At 39.4% G+C, this 23202-nt stretch overlaps 1 protein-coding gene across 2 annotated transcripts in view; it reads right to left on the bottom strand.

Moving 5' to 3' along the window:
- The window catches only part of ACVR1C (activin A receptor type 1C), a 72121-nt gene extending 50238 nt beyond the window's left edge, over positions 1 to 21883 (bottom strand). The window contains exon 1 of one of the 2 annotated variants that reach the window (XM_081584821.1): positions 21740 to 21883. In XM_081584821.1, the coding sequence (XP_081440947.1) occupies positions 21740 to 21812 (73 nt within the window). In that variant the 5' untranslated portion in view covers positions 21813 to 21883. Of the gene's footprint in view, positions 1 to 4832; positions 4963 to 21739 lie in introns of those variants that run through there. The other variant, XM_081584823.1, reaches the window with a different exon arrangement.
- Between the last annotated feature and the right edge of the window lie 1319 nt (positions 21884 to 23202).

The raw sequence follows: 23202 nt of genomic DNA, 5'->3' as shown, positions 1-23202 counted from the left end.
CTTACATCTAGTATAAATAACCTTACCTTTCAGTTGGTTTAAGTGTTTTTTAAGTGTAAGTTTCTAAGTATACCTAATCTAATACTTTCTCTTGGAAGCATTACTAGCTCCTTATAGAAATGATTACATAATAGTTCTTATCAAGGAATAATGTAGATACTCACTGAATGTTTAACAGGCTATAAAAATATCCCTCAGTTTAAAGTAAAAGGTACCAATCAGAAGAATAATACAGACCGAAGTAATACAGTTAAGTCATAGTAAGTGACACATTTATTTTAAATCCTGCACAATGGAAAACATTGACAAAATTGAGAATTTATTGATGATAATGGCTTCAAACAATTGCTAAATGTCCTCATTTACTCCAAGTCAATTAGCTCTACTGTATATCACTGACAGAGAACAAACAGCAAACTAAAAAGAACCTAAGATGTGTATCTAATACACAATCTACAACATAGTTAATCTTGCACATAGTGAATTGGTGGGAAATAAAAAATGCAAGACTCAACATAGAATTCTAGTGTTACCAGTTAAAACATAGGTTGCCATTAGAGACAAGACACGTTCATATTTTGTTTTTTAAAAAACTGAAGTTGATTGAGTCAATTGCACTTGAATATTCTACAATAGGATAATCTGTTAGCAGACAACAGGTCAGACTTAACATTTCTTTATTTTATACTTTCTCATTATACCGTACTTGAGTCATACGGAAAGGGATAGCAAATGAAGTTGAAGAAGAAGGTAATTACCCGTAATAAGAACGCCTATTAGACTTTTCCCCACAAGGAAGATTGCACTTTTCTTATGTCTCCTCCCACCCTTTTAATTATCCTCTTCTTCCCCCTTTTTGCCAATTAGTCTATAAAAGCCAAGACATCTGTTACCCACAAGACATCTGTTACCCACATGAAACCAAAGGATGTGAACATTCCTAATCAACCAGAAAATAAATGTTCATCCATATTTACACGTGAGGGCAAGCACACCCTGGCATCTGGAAATGCAAAAACCATCAGATTACATAAAGGAACTAAAGGTATCACTTGTGTTTGTGTACTGTTCTTACTGATAACATTCCGTGCGGAAATATTAGTTGTTTCGAATTAGATACTATTTTCAATAAATTGATTTCCTACATTTGGGGGCTATATGCTAACACATCTATTGGCCAGTGCCTTACCTAAATTTCTGATACATGCCCTTTCTTCTTTTCCAGAAATTAGTTGATTCAATGTCCCTAATTTGGGACTTGGATATTAAACAAAATATTTTTTTTAATTTAGAAAACTGTCTCAAGTTTGACCTGCTGCCTTTCATCATTTGCAGGCTTCTGAGTTAACAAAAGAATAATTCAAGCTCATCAGTGTGCTGAATGTGAAAAGTATAGCAACAAGAAAGGAGCCAGGACAACCAGAACTACTGTCTGCAAAATAAAGCTAGACAGGGTCAAAAGAAACCAGGCAGGGATCTGTCTTCCCTTTTTCTTTCTTTTCAAATTTTTATTTTCTTGCCATGTGGTCATTTCAAAGTATTTGCCTTTCTTAATGGCAAGAAAGAATAGACAAAGAAAGTAGTTTTAACAAAATATTAGTTTAGTTTAGTTCAAAGTCACTTTAGTCATGTCCAGTTATGTGCAACCCCATGGACTATAGCCTGCCAAGGCTCCTCTGTCCATGAAATTCTCCAGGCAAGAATACTGGAGTGGGTTGCCATGTCCTTCTCCAGGGGGTCTGCCCAACCCAGGGATCAAACCCATGTCTCTTACATCTACTGCTTTGGCAGGCGGGTTCTTTACCACTAGTGCCACCTGAGAAGTCCCAAATGCAAACTTTTTGGCCAAATGAACCTTCAGCCAAAATTCAACTTCTAGAATTCTATTTGCCCAGATATATCCAAAGAAATTCAGAACTCCTAAAATATTGTATACCAAACACAAAGGAAAATAATTTTTTTGTGCAAGTGACTATTATGTTCCCTATTTAAGAAGGTCTCACTCTCCTGAGAAAGAATGGAACTACCCTAACAGGAGAGATTCTACCCAGGAAAACTGCTTTCACCTCCAGTTGCAGAGTTCAATTTAGGAAGAGTCCAGCACATCTTGAATTCTAGTACTTGCCACTCAGAATATCCTCAACCCAAAATTAGTACTAAATGAAACCTGAAGTTTCAGCCCACCTCTACCGTAAACCATCTAACTCTTCAGACAAATTTTTCAACCTGTCCACCTCTTAGACTCCTCATCTGAAATATCATAAGGTCAGGAAGTAGATTAGAAGATTTTTAGGTGGCTCAGACTAAAGAATCCACCTGCAATGCAAGAATCCTGGGTTCAATCCCTGGATCAGGAAGATCCCATGGAGGAGGGCGTGGCAACCCACTCCAGAATTCTTGCCTGGAGCATTCCATAGACAGAGGAACCTGGAGGGCTACAGTCCATGGGGTGGCAAAGTCAGACACCACTGAGCAACTAACAGACACAAAGACCCCTCCAGTTTTACAGCCCTCTGTTACTCTGAGCTCATTCTCAACTTAGGTAACTTTAGGGTTACCATATCGATGACAGACAGAGAGCTGGGGTTAGAAACACGAGCACCAGTGAAGGACAGGTTTGCATTCCCGTATTCACACACTGATATTTCAGTGGGTGAGCTGACCCTGCTGCTGCTGCTGCTGCTAAGTCACTTCAGTTGTGTCTGACTCTGTGCGACCCCATAGACGGCAGCCCACCAGGCTCCTCCGTCCATGGGATTCTCCAGGCAAGAGTACTGGAGTGGGGTGCCATTGCCTTCTCCTCTTAGGAGAGGCGTAACTCTCAATGGATTCTAATTACAATCCAATTACATTGAATAAAACAAAATCTACAATTGTTATTATAACCTAATAGGCTAGAAAGTCTGGATTCTTCCAAATCCTTGACCGTCACTTCGTATAACTAAGCCTCCTAGACCCACCTGTCTCCATTTTATAGCTCTAAATAACAAGTTTCTTTCCCACATCATGACCTTGCCACTACGGAGTAAAGTTCCTCCAAAAAATTTAAAATAGAACTATCATGCATGCGTGATCTGTGCTAAGTCACTTCAGTTGTGTTTGACTCTTTGCAACCCTATGGACTATAGCCCGCCAGGATCCTCTGTCCATGGGATTCTCCAGGCAAGAATACTGGAGCGGATTGCCATGGCCTCCTCCAGTGTGTCTTCCTGATCTAGGGATGGAACCTGTGTCTCATTATGTCTCCTGCATGAGCAGGCAGGTTCTTTACCCCTAGAGCCACCTGGGAAGCCTAGAACTATCATATGATTAAGCAATTCCACTTCTGCATATTTATCCAAAGAAAACAAAAACACAAACATGAAAAGATATGTGTACCCCATGTTCACTGCAATATTATTTACAATTGCCAAGATAGGGAAAGAACCTAAGTGTCCATCAACAGATGAATGGATAAAGAAAATATGGTATACACACACAAACACACTCTCTCACACACACTGGAATATTATTCAGCCATAATAAGAAATGAAGTCTTGCCATTTGTGACAAGGATGGACCTTGAAAATTATGCTAAATGAAAAAAGGCAGACAGAGAAAGACAAATATATGATTTCATCTATATCTGGAAACTGAAAATAAAGTTTTGTTATATGGTGATAAATATCCTTTTTTAAAAAGGATATTGTATTAGGGTTTTCCAAAGATACAGAACCAGTAAAACATTTATACACACACACGTATACATATATCTATAGATATAAACATCTATATCTACAAACAGAAAGAGAGATTTAGTTTAAGAAACTGGCTCACTAGATTGTGAAGGCTGACAATTCCAAATCTGCAGGTTAGGCCAGCAGGAAGGAGACCTAGGGAAGAGTGGATGTTGCACCTCAAGTCTGAAGATGGTTTGAAGGCATAATTCTTTCTTCTGGAGACCTCAGTTTGTTTTCCTCATAAGGCCTTAAACTGATTTAATGAGGCCCACCCAGTAAAGGAGAGTAATCTGCTTTACTCAGAGACTATTGATTTAAATGTTAATCTCATCTTAAAAATAACTTCACAGCAATATCCAGACTGGTGGTTGACCAAAAATCTGGGTACCATGGTCTAGCCTAGTTGACTTGTAAAATTAACCATCACAAATATTTACTATGTATCAAACACCATGATAAGAAAGGAGGTAGGGAGAAGAGCAAAAAGGCCATTCTCTAAATGAATGGCAGTGTTAAAGAACATTACTACAGTGTGCTAAATGGAGCCAGAGGTGGTATACAGCGTATTAGGACACAGCGGCTGAATGTTCCTTAATTCATCAGGGGAGGGGGAAGAATAGATAGGGGAGGCTTCTTTGAGGTGAGTCTTGAGGAACACAATCATTCTTCACGATCCCCAGTCTCCCCACGACCTCCACTGCCATCACCCCACCCCCAAACCCCCCACACATACCCACCCCCGCCATTCAGAGTACCAGTCCCACCCCACCCTCAGCAGTCCTCAAATTAGCTTCCAGTCGGTCCCACCAGCCTGGGGAAACCACGGGCAGTCCTCACCCACTGGACAGTGGGGAAATAGCTCCTCTTGTGGGGTGAAACACATGGGCACTAACTTGTGTCCACTTTACCAGTATATTCCTGTAACAACCACTCCGCAGACGGAACTCCATTCCTAGTCCAAGCATCTTGGCGTCCGGAGCACCACCCTCCCAAGGCCCCCCTGGACTCTGCTACTATCTGGGAAGCTTCTTCAGTCACCTTCCCCAGAGTTGCAGTTCAGGGGTTAGAGCCCTCCCTCAGCGCAGGACCCGGGAACTTCCACCTCCTGTTCACCTGGTGGGTCTGCAGGTCCTCCCCGGGGTCGCCGGGACCCGAAGGATGGTCAGCCGGGCCTTGGCGCGAGTGAATTCCGGACCGTGTCAGCTCAGCCTGGCTTCTCCTCCTGCCTGCCCAGTCTCCGTCCAGAGATCCCGGGGATCCCGGGTGCCACCTAGCGGCAGCAGAGAGAAGACGCCGGCTACTTTTTACAGGAACCATTCCCGAAGAGCGTTTCTCAAGCCTCTTTAATCTGCCACCCTTGGTTTTCTGTTATTTGACATTTGAAATAGAAAGTACGGGCTTCTCAGGCGACGCTAGTGGTAAGGAAAGTGAAAAGTGAAAGTGAAAGTCGCTCAGTCGTGTCCGACTCTTTGCGACGCCATGGACTAGTCCATAGAATTCTCTAGGCCAGAATACTGGAGTGGATAGATAGCCTTTCCCTTCTCCAGGGGATCTTCCCAACCCAGGGATCGAACCCAGGTCTCCCTCATTGCAGGCGGTTTCTTTACCAGCTGAGCCACAAGCGGTAAGGAACCCGCTTGCAATGCAGGAGATGCGGGTTCTGAGGAGGAAGTGGCAACCCATTCCAGTCTCTTGCCTGGAGAAGCCCATGGACAGAGAAGCGCAGCGAGCTACAGTCCAAGGGGTCGCAGAGTGGGGCACGACTGAGGGACTGAACACACATACACGTAGGGAGTACAACTTGTCTAGAAACAGATCAACGCAGTGGTGACTTGAATGTGCTTCTCCATTGGAAAAATGGGCTTCTGCTCTCCAATTCCCTTGACTGTCACGCCCCTAGCCCAGGGGAAGGGCTTTGAAAGCTGCTGCTTGCTAGATCATAATTTATTAAAAGAAATCTCTTGCTTGCCCCATAAGATCCCAGCTATCCAAATACTGCTAGCAAAGTTTTTCCAAATTGTTAAGAAAAGAAAAATTGATAATTAAGCCTTTAAGTCTTATTGGCATATTCAGTAAGATCCCATTGCCCATTGAGCAGTTATGTTGATGTTCATATAAAATCATACTTGACAATACTGATTACTAGATTTGAGGATATCACCCTCCTGTAAAATCTCAAAAATAATTCTAAGACTTAATCAAAGATTGAACTAAATTTTTGCTTTCCCAAGGAAGAACATTGAAAAAAAAGCAATCTCTATTACCATCATTTTCATCAAGAAAGGGAATTATAATACCAACCAAGTTAGTAAGGATATAAATCACAGATCTAAGGACAGGGCCTAAAAGATCAAGGATATCTTTTAAATTTTTCAAATGTTGAAAAACAATTGCATTTCATCATGTTACATTTCTTTGTGTTTTTCTGATACAAACTGTTAATCTGGCAGTGGACTGTGCATCAAAAAGTGGAACTCAGAGTGTTCAACCTGTTCCTGCACTGTTTTGTTTATGATTAATGGCCACAATCCACACAGAAATTTTCTCTTAAATGGAAGAGGCAACCATCCATAGTGCTGTTTTTATTCAATATGGAATGTTCAAAAAAAACTGAACAAAGCTGAATAATAAAAGCCATGCATCCCAAGCTACAAAGAAAGCTAATAGTAGGAGACCAGTGTTTGACTGTTTTCTTTGCTCAGAAAACAGATTGCTGGGCCTTCTGGGCTCAACTCAATGAGCTCACCCTAGGCAAATGCTCACCTGCCAGTGATTCACTGTGGAAATGCTTCCACCATTATAGGGGCACCGATATTAATACTGTATTTGATCAGTCTGCACTTTTAAGTCTATTTTATTGGACAATGGTATTTTTTGAATTATTATAGACCTGTATTCAATATACTGCTTCTCAAATCTATGATGAAGTCTTGATCAGAACACATCACATAATTTTAATATTGTTTCCATGAGATTATTACCAATTATAACCAACTCCTGAAGGATATGATTTCCAGCAACATCTTGTAGTGATAAGCACAGATTGCTATTCTGTTACATGGAGAAACGAACCTATGTAAAGGAAAGAATAGCCCAGGAGTCCTGATTCAGCCCAGTGTATTTAGGAGATGGGGGTGTTAATCCTAGCTCTAGTAACATGAACTTTGAGGCTCAACTGATCCACCCAAGAAAGAATGGTGGCTCAGATGGTAAAGAATCGGCCTGCAATGCAGGAGAATCGGGTTTGACCCCTAGGTCAGGAAGATCCCTTGGAGAACAGGATAGCTACCCACTCCAGTACTCTTGCCTAGAGAATTCCATCGCCAGAGGAGCCTGGTGGGCTCCAGTCCGTGAGAGTCACAAAGAGTGACACAAGACCTAGCAACTAATACGCACACATAGACACACACACACACATATACACACACCGTCCTTCCCAGTTCTAAAGTTCTATGACTTTATGGTGAATGCATTGATGGCCACTACGCAGTATGAGACAGAGCAATGTGAGTGAATGCATACCCAGAGAACAAAGAAGTTATCTTAGAATCTTAGTTCTCAAATAAACCTGTTCAGAAGAATATTATATTATTCTGATAAAGACTGAAGTGTATCATCAGAGTTTATACTTTGGAATTCCACTGAGTCATAGAAGCCTAGTTTTGTGTTTTCAATCTCAGTGAAGTTGAGAAGATAGAAATCATGTAGGAGAGGATCACAGAGAATTTGGTGATGAAAGGAAAACAGAAGACATATTTCATCTATTTGTGAAAAATGGAATAAAACACAGAAAGTTGACACAAAGGTGAAGTTTTAAAAGCTAAAGAAGCTCTGATTTATTTAAAGGAGGCAATTAAAAATAATCAATTAAGAAAAGAGTAACTAATAATTACCAGTCAAACTACAGGACTAAAAGAATATGTAGATAGAAAAAGAGACAAAACAGTCTCACATTTGGAATGAAAGTAGCAAATAAAATTGAAAAGTTAGTCTTCAGAGTTCTCAAGGGCTCACTTGTCAGAAATTTTTATCACAATCCACATTTCTTCATTTCTATGATCAGATATGGTAAAGAATAGATAATTCTCAATCTAGAAATAAAAGGAAACTATACAAAGTAAGAAGCTGCTCTAACTAAAAATAGAGTGACAAGTGAAGAGTTGAAAGGGGAAGAGGAGGGCAAGTGATTTAAAAGGAAGTTTTCTCTAGGGCTGAATCCAACTTTCCCACACTGACCCCAAAACTCAAAAGTTTATTTAGCTTGGATACTATGAAGAAAACTTACACTGTACAAGCATAAAAGAGGCAGCATTATATGCTCCTCTATTCAAAAAAGTTGAGTAGGAGTGGAAGCTGATGAATGGGAGATGGAGTTTTTAAATTCATAATTTTAAAAATATATGTAATTCTCAGACTTTGAAGAATTATCACAGCTGCTATGAAAGGTGGGCTACATGTCTTTTCCTGGAATTATGTTTTCTTTCTGGGCTTTCCTAGTAGCTCAGAGGGTAAAGAATCTGCCTGCAATATAGGAGACCTGGGGTCAATCCTTAGGTCAAGAAGATTCCCTGGAGAAGGGAATGGCAACCCACTCCAGTATTCTTGCCTGGAGAATTCTACGGACAGAGGAGCCTGGCAGGCTACAGTTCATGGGGTCACAAAGAGTCAGACGTGACTGAGTGACTAACATTTTTGTTTATCAAAGCATTGTTAAACAAAATAACTCCTTGCTTTTTTCCAGCTATGCAAATATATTTCAAGACATAAAAATGAAGGAATACAAGGAATTAGAGGACCTTGGAAGGCTCAACTCATATTAAGCCAAAAAAGAGATAAAGTCTAAGGCAGGTTGTCCTGAGTTTTGCTGCTTTGCCATGATAAGCCAGTATAAAACAAAACAAAACAAAAAACTATAGCAAAATAATAAAAACAACCCTTATCTTTGTAGCTCTCTTCATTTGAATTTAACATTGTGGGAATTCAGCAAGGTGTAGAGAGAGGATCCTCTGCCTCAGAAGACTCCACCTCTGTATTTGAAATCCTGAGTCACTCGCCTGACCAGCTGCATAGCCTAGAAAATCTCTCCACCTCTCTAAACATGACTATGCACTGGGGAAGCAGGGACAATAATTCTAATTTCACAAGGTTTGGTGATTAAGAGAGTTATTTTATATAAGACATGTGACACACAGATGTTAAAAACCTAAAAATTAAGTTCCTGCTATTATAAGTTATTGACTATTAGCTGTTCAGAGCTCATCATTCAAAGCCCAAACCATATTCCTTGAATATAACTGTGACTATTTAACTCTTTATGGCTTTGATTAACATTTTCATTGGTAGTGAAACTGCAGCACTAACGTGATAAAATCAGCAGCTTCAACTCCAAATAGACTTTCTTTGTCTTAAAAACAAAAAACTTTGGCATCTGAGCATGATCAAAGAGTAGAAGGATCTAGAATCTTAACTCTCACATTGATCGCTAAACTAAAATTTTTCTAAAATTTTATGTAAAATTATACTAAACTATAACTATAATACTATAACTCTCATATTGATTGCTGTACTAAAATTTTTCTAAAATTGTATATAAAATTTTATATAAAATTATAAACTATAATTATAATACTATAATTAACTATACTAAAATTTCTCACAAAAATGATTCTACTAAAAAGTAGAATCAATGACTTCTTCAGACTTCCCTCGTGGCTCAGACGATAAGAAGTCTGCCTGTAATGTAGGAGACCCCGGTTCAATCCCTGGGTCGGGAAGATTCTCTGGAGAAGGAAATGGCAACCCACTCCAGTATTCTTGCCTGGAAAATCCAATGGATGGAGAAGCCTGGCAGGCTACAGTCCATGTTGGTAGAGAAATGAATGAAGTAGATGAACAGAGAAAGAAAGACTGTCAATAAACATGAACAGATTTGATCTCATTAATAATCAAAACAGAAAATTAATACAACAGAGATGTAATTTGTATTTAATATTATTTTGTAAGTTATAACACCCAGAAATTACAAGAGGGGATCAATTAAATTTCATCTTTATACACAGATGGAGTTTCATTTACAAACTTTAGGGAGTAGAATTTGACATATTTGCCTCAAGACTCCTAAAATCTTTGCAGTTGTATTCCCACTTCCTCTATATGAAATAATCAGAAAAACAATATTTTATTTAAAATTTCTACTGAAGAATTATCATTCACAAAAGTAAAAAATGGAAATAACCTACATATCTCCAAATCAAAATGTTTAAATAAATTTTGATAATACATATGATGGCATAATATTCTGTATTTAATAATATTTAACTAGAGCACCATGCTCAGTCACTTCAGTTGTGTCCAACTCTTTGCAACCGCATAGACTGTATCCCACCAGGCTCCTCTATCCATGGGATTTTTCAGGCAAGAACACAGGAGTGGGTCGCCATGCACTCCTCCAGGGGACCTTCCCGACCCAGGGATCCAACCCAAGTCTCCTGCAGCTCCTGCTTTGCAGGCAGATTCTTGACCACTGAGCCACGGTAGAAGCCCACTTAATTAGAGTAGCTCACTACTCTATCAAATGAAAAGTAGAATCATAAAACATATAGGATACGATCTTTTTTTTTTTAGTAAAACTTTTATTTTAGGTTTAAAAAAATAAATCCATTTATTTATTTTATTTTTTATTTTTTTTTACTTTTTTTTTAAATAAATTTATTTATTTTAGTTGGGGGCTAATTACTTTACAATATTGTAATAGTTTTTGCCATACATTGACATGAATCAGCCATGGGTTTACATGTGTTCCCCTTCCTTTACATACATATGCAGAGAAATAAGGATTAGGAGGAAATATATCAAAACATTAATAGTGATTATCTCTCAAACTAAACGATGATTTTCACATTTTTCAACACTTTTCCCTAATCTCCTATAATGAACACATATTAATGCTGCAGTCAGAAACAAAATTTTAACATCACTTCTCACTCTGTTAAAGTACTTAGTTCATCCATAGTCACTGAGGATATCATAGGGATATCTTCAGCCAACTCTTCTGCACATGCCTTTAAAAAAACACTGATGGTAGAGTCTGGTATTCACCCACATGTACACTACCATGTTACTCCATTGCTTATAACAACTCTACTTTCAAGTTCAAAAATTTAAATTTGTGCTCTAAAAATAGGCTAGCATATTTGAAAATAAGGCTATCCCTGAAAATTCAGATACATGAATATCACATAATGACCCCTGCTCTACACTTGAATCTTACCTGATCTCAAGGACATAAACCAACAAACTAGCCTAGCTTGATGATCTTTCTATAACATTTCCTCTCATCTTTTGTCTTAGAAGAGGGCCAAAATTGGCACGGTGATTTTCCCTGAGTGTGTAGAAGACAATCAAGAAAATGCTGACTGCCCACTGGGTGCATGACACTGTATTAAGCAAGGGGTACCTCTAACCTGACTCAGCAAAATAAGGTTTGTTAATGCATTAATGGCTCTTTGTATAGACTGCAGCTGTAAGCAAAATTCTCCATAAGCAAGCTTAATGCTATAGTAAACCAACAAAAAGAGCCGAAGCAGCCCATAAGTGCTCTCTTGAAGGTGATAAATGACCTTTCAAGTTGAACCAAATACTTTAACCTAAAAGAGCAGGTAAGCAATACCATATTTACAATGGACTTTATCCGTGTATGGATAATGACCCTCAGTTGCAATTTCCTAAGAGAAGAAAAAAATCCCTACTCCATGCTAATGAATGAAACACAAACTTATTTATCCTAATTTGATTTCATTTCTCTCTATGCCATTTTACAGACTGAAGATGATACACACAAAAATATTTTAATATGTACAGAAACCCCTTACTTATATAACAGAAGTTAACAAAAGTAAATCAATTATTTGTAATCAATTATTTTTGCTGTTTTGTTGTTACAACGGCAAGTGGTTAAAATAAAAAAAAAAAGTAGGTTAGAAAAAATTGAAATAAAAAGAGTCTGTCCAGTCTCACATTCCAGAAGCACCTGCTCTTAATTATTTTTGTATTAGGGTATTATCTTATCATAGGACATTAATCTAAAAACATAGTGCTGTTCTTGATTAACCAATTTGAACAACTATCTGCTGACTTTACATGCCCTCCAATTTGGGAAGTAGGTCAAGTTTATTGAGATATAATTTACATACTGTAACATTCATCCTTTTTAGTATACAGATTTAAGTTTTGACAACTTCAGCTCAGTCATGCCTCCCCCAGATTTCCTCTTACACCTTTTAGAAAACTCCTCCCTCCACCCCAACCCATTGCAAATGATGTTTTCTGTTCTTATACATTTGCCTTCTCTAGAATGTTGAATAAATGTAGCCTTTTGATTCTGGCTTCTGCCATTAGACTTAAGGCATCTGAGATTCATTCATGTTGTTGCACACACCAAGTCACTGAATGAGGATGACCCTAGAGATGATCATACTAAGTGAAGTAAGTCAAACAAAGACAAATATCATATAATATCATTTATAAGTGGAATCTAAAAAAAAGATACAAATGAATTATTTACAAAACAGAAACAGAAAATTTTTTAAATTTCTAATTACAGAAAGTTCATTGAATGAAGGTTCAAGAGTTTGTCGATTCATTCACAAGTTAAAGGACATATTTCCCCAGTTTTTGCTGATTAGGAACAACTCTGTAAGAAATATTAATATACAGATTTTTATATAAAATAAGTTTCATTTCTCTTCTCTAAATATCTAGGAGTGAGATTACCACATTTTATAGAAAGTGTATTATAAATTTATAGAAAGTTACCAGTGTTTTTCAAAGTAGCATTTTATATTCCCACCAGTAATATATAAGAGTTCCAGGTACTTAGCAGTCATGTCCGCACTTGGTATTGTCATCTTGCTTTTCATTTGTTCGTTGTTTTGTTTTTTAGCCATTGAAACAGGTATGTGGTGGTATGTCATTGTGGTTATAATAAGCATTTCCTCATTTTTTTGGTGTGCTTATTTCTCTCAGGTATCTTCCTGTTCAGGTCTTTTGCTCACTTCTTACTGGGTTCTTTGTTTCCTTGTTATTGAGTCCTGAGAATCCTTCATGCATTCTGTGTTTTATAAAATATGTGTCTTGCAAATACTATCTCCTGGCTTTCAGCTTGTTTTTTCATTCTCTTAATAGCACCTTTCAAGGAATAGAAGTTTTAAATTTTGATAAAGTCCTATTTATCAATATTTTCTTTTACGGATCATGTTTTTGCTGCTTGCATCTAAGAAATGTTGCGTAACCCAAAAGTAGAAGCTTCATATTCTTAACTTTATGGGTACATATGTACACCTGCAAACATACATGCATGCTTGCTAAGTCACTTCAGTCATGTCCAGCTCTTTGTTACCCTATGGTAACAGCCAGGCTCCTCTGTCCATGGGATTCTCCAAGCAAGAATACTGGAATGGGTTGCCATGCCCTCCTGCAGGGGATCTTCCTGACCCAGGGATCAAACCCATATCTCTTAAGTCCCCTGCATTGGTGAGTGGGTTCTTTACCACTAGCACCACCTGGGAAGCCCACATACATACCGGCTACTGCTGCTGTTCCTAAGTCGCTTCAGTCGTGTCCGACTCTGTGTGACCCAATAGACGGCAGCCCACCAGGCTCCTCTGTCCCTGGGATTCTCCAGGCAAGAATACTGCAGTGGGTTGCCATTTCCTTCTCCAATGCATGCATGCACGCTAAGTCACTTCAGTTATGTCCAACTCTGTGTGACCCTATGGACAGCAGCTCACCAGGCTCCTCTGACAATGGGATTCTCTAGGCAAGAATACTGGAATGGATTGCCATTTCCTTCTCCAACATACATACCTATGTGTGTATAAATGGTTTTCTTGAAGAGAACATATGGTTGGGTATTGTTTTACCTCTAGTCTTCCATACTCGTCTTTTAACTGGAGTGTTTAGAGCATATACACTTAATGTATGTATCAATGTGGTTATGTTTAAATCTGTTATCTTTTTATTTTTATATCTCTCCTTTTTTCCTCAATTTTTGCCTTCATTTGGTTTAATTGACTGTTAGTAATCTATATTATTTCTAATATTAGTTTATAACCTACATCTCTGCTTCCTTTTTAGTTATTACTACAAGATTTATAATATGCACCTTTAAATTATCATAGTTTAATCTAAGAATCTTATCATCATATTCTTCTATTTCCCTCTTCTTGTCTTTTGTGCTATTAACCTCATATGTTTTACATATTTGAAAGAAATCAATAAAATTGATAAACCTCCAGCTAGACTGATCAAGGTAAAAAGAAAGAAAATTCAAATGCTCAGTGTCAAGAATAAAAGGAGGGACAGCACTACAAATACTATAGGTATTAAAAAGTAATAAGGAAATACTATGAAAATCTTTATGATAATGATAATATCCAAAGGAGAGTTCAAGTCCAGCTGTTTTAACAAAGTCAACTTTCTTCTAAGTGCAAAAAAGCAACACTTTTTAATATAATAGAGCTAATATTTATAGAGAACAGCTATAGGAGGGAAAGATTTTAAAAAGGAGAGAAGTTCGTTCAACTATGCATTTATTATTCTTTAAGGAATCTTCTGCTAATCATATAATTATTCCTTATTCAATGTTTCAAATTTAGAGTGTATAGGCTATTTCCCAGAAATACACATTTCCAGGAATTTGGAATTTGAATGTAATTTGAGTGTCAATGCAGGAGATGCAGGAGATGTGGGTTCGATCTCTGGGTCAGGAAGATCTCCTAGAGGAATGGCAACCCACTCCAGTATTTTTGCCTGGAAAATCCCATGGACAGAGAAGCCTGATGGGCTACAGTCCATGGGTTCTCACAGAGCTAGACATGACTGAGTAACTAAACACAAATGCAGTCTCCCTATGGTTTAGAGAGGTAAAGCTTCACAATGCAGATCTCCACCCTTGAACAGCAATAAGGGAAACAGAAAGGAGAAAAAAAAAAAATTTCTAGAGCATCAGGCCAGGAAAATGTCATGGGATGAAGCTATAAGATGTGATGAATTAATATTCTTTAATATATTTTGTCTCTGTTTTAAAACAATCTGGTTCCTGAAAACTGTTAATCTGGATTACCACACTCTGAGTTAACATCTCTAAACTAAGCATGCATTTATGAAACTAGACATTTTGCATTAAAATGATCATTGTCCAGATTCTGATGGATTAGATTTTTTTTCTAACCTGGTTTTTGACCAGAGTATTAATTCAATCATGGCACTGAATGAAAAATTTAGAGGGAGCTTAATGAACATACAGAGATGTGGCATCTACCTCTGTCATTTTACCTTAGCGTGAGACAAAAATGATAAAACAAATTAGAAGAAAATATGTGTGTTTTACTTGCAAAATTAGAGCAACCTAATCATTTTCTCGATGTGAAAAGTTTAATGAAAAAGTAGATTGATCTAATTTGGTATGCTTAAGTCACTGACACATTTAAATCGTTTTAAGAAAGTAATAAGCCAAGCTCTTGACTCATACTGAATGATTCACCCATGAATTCTTGAGGGGATTAATTTAAAACAATTCCAAAGAAACAGTATCTTCATATACCTACTCTAAATAAGAAGAAGAAAACAATGGAAGAGTGAAGTTATTCTAGAGGAGAAAAAGAGAAGCATCAGGACAGAACAGAATCTTGTTGGTCAATCAGAGCAGATGAATTCAAGAGCCACATGATAAGGCAAAAGAGTGAAAAATAATGGAAGGTTGACTTCTATGGAAATAAAAGTCTTCCTCATCTCTTTCACACTCCTACTCACCTCCTCTCTCTCTGTGTTACTTTTTGCTAGATCCCTAAATGCAAAGGAGTAGTGATCATTACTGTTCAGGTTCCAGGGAACTAAAAGGCCCACATGCTTCAGGGATCCAGTTTTCAAAGAACATGAAAGGCACAGAGCTCTTGGTCACGGCCCTGTCTCCTACTTCTTTTCACAGAAAGCATGGGAACGGCAGCATCCACTTCATCATAGAACACAACCAGCCACCCTTCTCCATAGACTCTGGCTTTCTCCTGCTTAGCAGTCACCCCTGCGATTACGGCCTGGAACCCCTGTCAGAGCTATGAAGGCTGAACTACCGTGAGCTACTGAAGATAGAGGGGCCCCACTCTGTCACTCTGGCTTCATCCAAGAATTGCAAGACCCTTTGATGGTATCGTAGTGTCAGGATTTAGGATTCTGACTTATCACAAACCCCCTTTCTTTATCCTAGGTTATTTAATTTTTTAAAGTTTAGAAAAAGGGAAGATATTAGAGTTCCACCATACCATTCGAAGCCAAAGTACCAGATGACAAAGAAAGTTACTTTGACTTACTTTCCCTTCGTTTTCTACATGTCCCCCTTAGTAACTCCCCTTAGACTGGAAGAGACCCACAGCTGAGCCGAGACAGTATTCAGGTATTTCTAAGTCTGTTAGCAAAAGTGGAATTTCTTTTTATTATTATTATTACTATCAAAACTACTTTTTAACAGCTTTATTGAAGTAAAATAATATTCCATACAATTTGCCAATCTAAAGTATATAATTTGATGGCTTTAGTATATTCATATACTTGTGCATTCATCTGGAACTTCTATATCACTTATGAACATATTCCAATATTATCCCAATTTCTTAAACAACATAAAGAAAAATCTTGAGATTTTTTATTATTAGCTGTGAAAATTTTTTAATATGAAGTCATAAGCAATCAAAACATCCAAAAAAAGCCACACAGATATAAATGTTAAAGAATGATAGATAATACACACTCTATTCTTAAACCTTTTCCTTTTTCTCCTGTTTAGTTCTGTTTTCTACTTATATTTGAAAATTAATCCTGTTGTTTGATTATTTATTAAAATAAACTATTTATATACATATGAACATATCTGTTTGAGCTAATTAATGATTCATGCCCACAGTTGATCATTTATAGGATACTTTTCCCCTACATATCTCAAAATGAAGCCAACACTAATTATTTGGTAGCAGGTCAAGACTTAGCTAGAGCAGGAACTACATAGCCTCTGGATGATATTTATGTATCCCTGACCCTCTCCTGAAGGACTTGAAATCACTCTCTTAGGAACCTGTTCTGGAATCTCAAACTGTGTCAGGTTATTAAGTCATATGTGACTCTATTCATTCTCCTCTCTCCTTAACTTTTTCTTATTTACAATAAGAGATGCAGGTTCTGCCAAGAAAAATACAACAAGCTTGATCTCAGCTACTGCCTAGAGTTCTTTCAAAAGGAGAATACAGTTGGCCTCCTTCCTTATCCATAGGTTCCACATTTGTGGATGCAACCAACCACCTCCAGAAAGTTCCAAAAAGCAAAAACCAAATTTGCCATGTGTTGGTGAGCTTCTTAGATGGCGCTAATGGTAAAGAGCCTGTTTACCAATGCAGGAGACATGAGACGCAGATTCAGTTCCTGAGTTGGGAAGATCCCCTGGAGGAGGGCATGGCAACCCACTCCAGTATTCTTTCTTGGAAAATCCCATAAATAGAGAAGCCTGGCAGGCTACAGCCCATAGGGTTGCTAAGAGATGGACAGGACTAAAGCAATTTAGCATGCAAGCACAGCAACTCTTTACATAGTTTTTACATTGTACTTACAACTATTTACATAGTGTTTACATTGTATTAGTTAATATAAGTCATCTAGAGATGATTTAAAGTATATGGGAGGATACACATAGATTACATGCAAATACTACACAGTTTTATGTAAGGGACTTGAGCATCCTCAAATCTCTGTATCCCAGGTTAGAACCAGTCCCCCTGTACTCTAAAAATGGATTTGAAAGTAACAAACACATTAAAAAAAAAAATAACCTTGGGCAAAACCAACTGCTTTCACATAATAATAAATCATTCACAGAGTCTAGAGAGTACTTCTTTTTCACACATCCTTTCATGTCAAGGTTCTCCTTCCTGTAAGTTAGGAAAGTCGGGGTATCCCTCACTGTTGACTAAGCCATGGAGACATCCAATTCAAAGGCTTGGAAGTGACCTATTCAGAGATACATATGAAGATGGCAGCAGAACAAGAACAGAAGTTTTAAGAGACAAAGACAGGAAAATAGGTGCATTTTCTAATGCAAAAGCTTGGAATTCATATATTTGAAGCAGTTCATCTCACTACAATTGTTTTTTAGTGTTAGATTGCCAGATAAAAGTACAGAATGCCAAGCTAAATGGATATTAGAGAGCAATTAATTTTTAATATATGTATGTCCCATGTCATATTTGTAACATACTAAAAAATTATTTGTTGTTTATTTGAAATTCAGTTTAACTGGACATTTGCTAAGTAATATGACTATTTAATGTGGCTTTTAAAATCATCTCTAGATGTCTTTGGCTCTAGATTTTTAAGCTTCAGGTTAGTCTTACCCACAAAACTCGAGACTCAATACAATCAACTGCTCACTCGACATCTCCAGTCAGTGCTTAATAGACATTTAAAACTCAACATAGCCAACACCAAGCTCCAACTCTCTGCCTCCATGCCTCAGTCCACCCCAGACTGCTCCTGGAGTTAGCCTCACCTCTCTTAATGGTCTCTTCTATTGCTTAGGTCAAAACTGGGTGCCATCCTTTGCTCCTCTGATACTCTCACACCTCAAATGCTTCATTTTTGCATCCTTGTAGTAAAACGGAGGAACTCTCAATGGGTTCAGGCAGTAGAGACAATGAAGAAACATGCCCCCAAGTACTCCTGCACAGAGTTGCTTCTAGTCCAAAGAAGTCCAGAACCACAGAGCCCCTTGCTACATCTGTGTCACTCAACCAGTAAATGACTGTCCTTAAAGAAAGGCAAAGGTGACATCTTTTGCATGACAAACTCAGTCAGTCCAAGGCTTTCACTTTCAGCGCAGCTTAAAATGTATAGTAGGAACTGCTAACTGCTGTTAAGTTGGAAAACAAGACAAAACTCATTACCTGAAACCCCCACTCCCACTTGAGTTATTAAATGAAAGTGATCTTTTCACTTTTAGAGTAACAGCACCTAGCCTTCTAGAGGCCTAATAATCCTTTCCAACTAGAAGACAAAGGACTTTCATGAAATAAGTAGAGGATATACAATGTGTAAATCTGTATAATACCCAAGTCCAGCTTCAAATTTGAGAACTCCAGGACATTTTCTGGTAATTTTTTGTTTAGTACACATGATAAATGTGAGGTCATGTCAGATCTTCCTTATCAAACACCAAGGAACACAGAAACTAGATAATTAGAGCAACTCAGAGCAACCTAATTTTTTTTAGCCAGTCCAGACCAATAAACATTTTCTCTAAGTTTCTACCAAATCAGCAGTTACCCTCTGAGATTCTCAACAAGGAGCAATGATTTCTACTCTGCTGTCAAGGCTTAACGCACGTAAGGTGCTAGAGATGCTGGAGGAGAACAGCCAAAGCGAAAAGGGTTTATTAGTTCATCAATATTTTCAGATATTTCAGGTCCTAGGCCTGGTGCTCAGCAGAGTCAAATTGGAAAGTGGTGTTTTCTGTCATGCAGTTTTGCTATGTCACTGTGTCAATAGCAACTTCTCATATAACATGTCAATCATGGCATGTATGTTTTCAAAAGATGGTAAGTGTGATTAACAATGCAATTTGTAAGTGACTAGTCAAAACTAATGAAGGTAACTGCATGAGAAAAACAATTTAAAAGATGAAATAAATTACCTTGAATCCTCTATCAAATAATCAAAGATTTTATAAAAACAAGAATTAAAAATGCAATGCACAATCTATATTTTTTCTGTGGGACACAAAGAGAAGTAAAGTTTCTTAAAGAGATTTGAAAATGATTTCATTCCACATAGAAAATTTCACTGTAAAAATTCGATTTTGATAAGTACTTTTCTACTATATTGCCACATTACCTCCACATCAGGCATTTTCCATAGCCTTTGCCGAATAGCTCAGTTGGTAAAGAATCTGCCTGAAATTCAGGAGACCCCAGTTCAATTCCCGGGTCTGGAAGATCCCCTGGAGAAGGAATAGGCTACCCACTCCAGTATTCTTGGGCTTCTTTGGTGGCTCAGCTGTTAAAGAATCCACCCACAATGCAGTAGACCTGGGTTTGATCCCTGGGTTGGGAAGATTCCCTGGAGTAAGGGAACAGCTACCCACTCCAGTATTCTTGCCCAGAGAATTCCAAGGACTGTTTAGTCCATGGAGTCACAAAGAGTTGGACACGACTAAGTAACTTTCACTTCTTTTTTCAAATTTTCAGGAAACAAGCAAATTTGAAGGGACGATCTATTTTCTTTGCTTTTTACACATTTTAATTTCAAAAGTTTCCATGCCTTTTTGAGAACATAGCAGGGCATATTTTCCTATGTTGCTATGCCTAGTGTTTCTAAACACTGAAATTTTCTAAAGATTCTGTCACATAATAAAATAAACCTTTCAAGCTAGATTAAAAAATAATTGAGTCTACTGTTTAAACGTCTGCAACAAAACTATTAGTACCCTGAAATAAAAAAGGGTATACAGATAGCCTTCAGAGGCAACTTTAGAGGTGCCCAGTCAGAACTGTGATCTCCAGCAGACTGTGTATGTGTGGGTAAGTGTGTAAATTCAATTAAATCATCAAGAGCACTTTGAATACTCCAAGTTAGTGGAGTTTCTGCCCATTTCTTATAAAGACTTTCCATAGCCATTTTTCTTCCCATTGATGAATTTACTGACTCTGAACACAAATGTTTCCCTTTATCACATCATCTTCCTGTCAAGTCTCTGGGTAACCGCTCTCCTAAGAGGCTGGCCTTTTCAAAGATAACTGAAATGTTTTAATCCTCATATTCCATCAACTGATCACTTCCAACAATTATATTCTCATTTGAATATAATGTTTGGTAAGTCTCTCAGACCATCTGAAACACTGACTCTACATGTGACAGCAATCATACTATTCAAAACATTCTCCCCCATATGTCGCTAAGAGGAAAACTACCCACAGTGGAGTATAGCTATTAATGTCAAACAGATTGTCATCTAAGAAAACAAAAATGCATCAAAATCATCTTTGGACAAAGTACAGCTCAATGGAAAAACACCATAGTTTTTATGTGCAAATATCTTAAATGTCTTTTTGGAATGTTTAAAGAATGAGTTAGCAAGGAATCTGCTCCTGGTCTCTCTCCATAACCCAGAATAACGTTATAATGAAAAGAGTTTTAGAGTTAAAGGGTTTTTCATCATAGCACACTGTAATTTTACTAAAAGATGCATTTGCCCCAGTTTCTAGTAAACATTATAAAGAAATGTTTAATTTCTAGCTTGGGCCGAGGGTTCTATTTAGCCTATCAAAGCACAGACCTGTTATAAGTGCTGGGACTCTTGCCAGAACATTTTTTCCCCTGCAACTCTTAGTAAAGATCATACCTCGAAAGCACTGTGCCTTGCAAACCACGCAGATTTAAGCTCCCACTCCCACCTACAGAGCTTGGCACCAGCGGCTTTTGAGGTAACCCTCATCTCTTAAAACTCAGACTGAATTGCCACCACCACTCCCTACCCTCCCACCACCGTCTCCTCATCCTTGCTCAGCTCTCCGGAGCTCAGCACGGAGCGTCCCTAAAGCCCCAGCAGAGTGAACTCATGGTGCCACCCAACTCCCAGCCCTGCGCACACCCACAAACACTCTCCTACTCCCTCCGCTGCAAACTGCCCCCCAATCTGTCACTCAGCTCCCCTCAGCTCCCCTCTAACCCCATACCCCCACGTCCCTGTAGCTTTTTCCCTCCTCCTGGTAGCTTCATCCTCGACACACCTGTCTACCCCGCTATCAGACGTCAGGTGCCCACGCTGCGCCCTATCCCACGCCCCTCTCAATCCAACTGGCGCTACGCACCCGTCCCCGAGGAAGGTCATTTAGCTCGGAGCACCTTCTTCCCCCATCCCTCGCCCACCCGCAAACAGCCCCCGACTTCCACCCTCGCGGGCTCGGAGAAAAGGGAGCCTGTGGTACCTGCCGAGAGTGTGGCGGCGGCGGCGAGCAGCAGAAGAGCCTGGCGGAGCGCGGCGCGGAGCGCTCGGGTCATGGCCACAAGGCGCCGCGCCCGGTCTGCGAGGCCTGGGAGAGGAGCGGCCGGGGCAGCGCGGACCGCTTTGAAGTTCCCGGGGCGCGGAAAAGAAGCGCAGCCCGGCACCCTTTTGAAGTATGCGGTTGGCTCTATTCAGCGCTGGCGTACCCCTCCCCTGCCTCCCCCATCCCCTGCCCCCCGCGACTGGCTGTGCGCGGGGCTCCAGCCACTGGCCCCGCAGCGGGGCTGGCAGGGGCGGGGGGTGGGGGGGCGGCAGAGCCCGCCCCTGCCGTGCTTCCGCCCCTGGGCTCCCCGGCTGCTGCCCGGGGCCTGGCGCTGCCCAGCAGGCGGGCAAAGGCAGCTCGTGGGAGAGGCAGGGAGATCGCCCAGAGGCGGGGCGGGGATGCGTAGGGAGCGGAATAAGAAAGATGGTGGGGTGGCGCGGAGTCCCCAAGACTGGGTACGCTGAGAAGCGGGTCGGGACAGGAGGGAAAGCCCTACTGAGACTTAAGGAAAACTTAAACCCTGCAACCGTTGCTTCCTGGTGGCTCCGCTCTGTAGTCTCCTACTGTTGATCCACGTGTCCAGGTCTCTTGACACTCACTTGCCGTCAGTGCCCTAAAGGTTTTCTAACTTGATTGAGCCCTGAAACACCCGGGCTCCACGCTCCGCCACGTCCTGGCTGTGCGCGCCTCTGTGGAAGGGCGCCCTCTCTGTCCATCTTTGGAAATAATCAGTTGCCCCACTGCCTGGGTTCCCTGCAGCTGTGGTTTAACAAATTTCTTCTCTGATCTGGTGCCTTCAAGCAACCCTTCCCTCTAGCAACCCATCCTTCTATGAATGGCGACCGAAGGCAGACTACCTGCGCCAGGCTATGAGGTCGTCTGCAGTGCGTAATCCACTTTCGGAAGGAAGTAGAGGACCAGTCCTACGGAAGATATTTTAGCAGCTACAGTTTTAGTAATTCAAACACTGAGGGGCAGAGTGGAATCATACACAGGGCTTAAGGAGAGGTGAAGAATGATATGAAGTAATATATTAGAAACTTGTTTTAGTATTGTTTAAATCCCTGGGGCTTATCAAATGAGTGTGTTTCCCATGCGGATTGTGTTTGCAAGTATGAGAGCCGTTTTACCAATTAATAATTAGCCTAAATTCAATCCATAGCCTGCACATTAAAGTGAGTAGGATTGTTTTTAACTGTTATTGGAGTATAGTTGATTTATAATGTTAGTTTCAGGTGTACAGCAAAGTAAATCAATTATACATGTACATATATCCACTCTTTTTAAAACTTTTTTCCCATATAGGCCTTAAGAGACTATTGAGTAGCATTCCTTGTGCTATATAGTAGGTCCTTATTGTTGTTGTTCAGTCACTCAGTTGTTTCTGACTCTTTGCGACCGCA

This window comes from Giraffa tippelskirchi, chromosome 3 (assembly GCF_054371585.1).
Source record: "Giraffa tippelskirchi isolate mGirTip1 chromosome 3, T2T-mGirTip1v1.2.pri, whole genome shotgun sequence".
NCBI lineage: Eukaryota > Metazoa > Chordata > Mammalia > Artiodactyla > Giraffidae > Giraffa > Giraffa tippelskirchi.
This window is presented reverse-complemented; position numbering and strand designations above follow the sequence as displayed.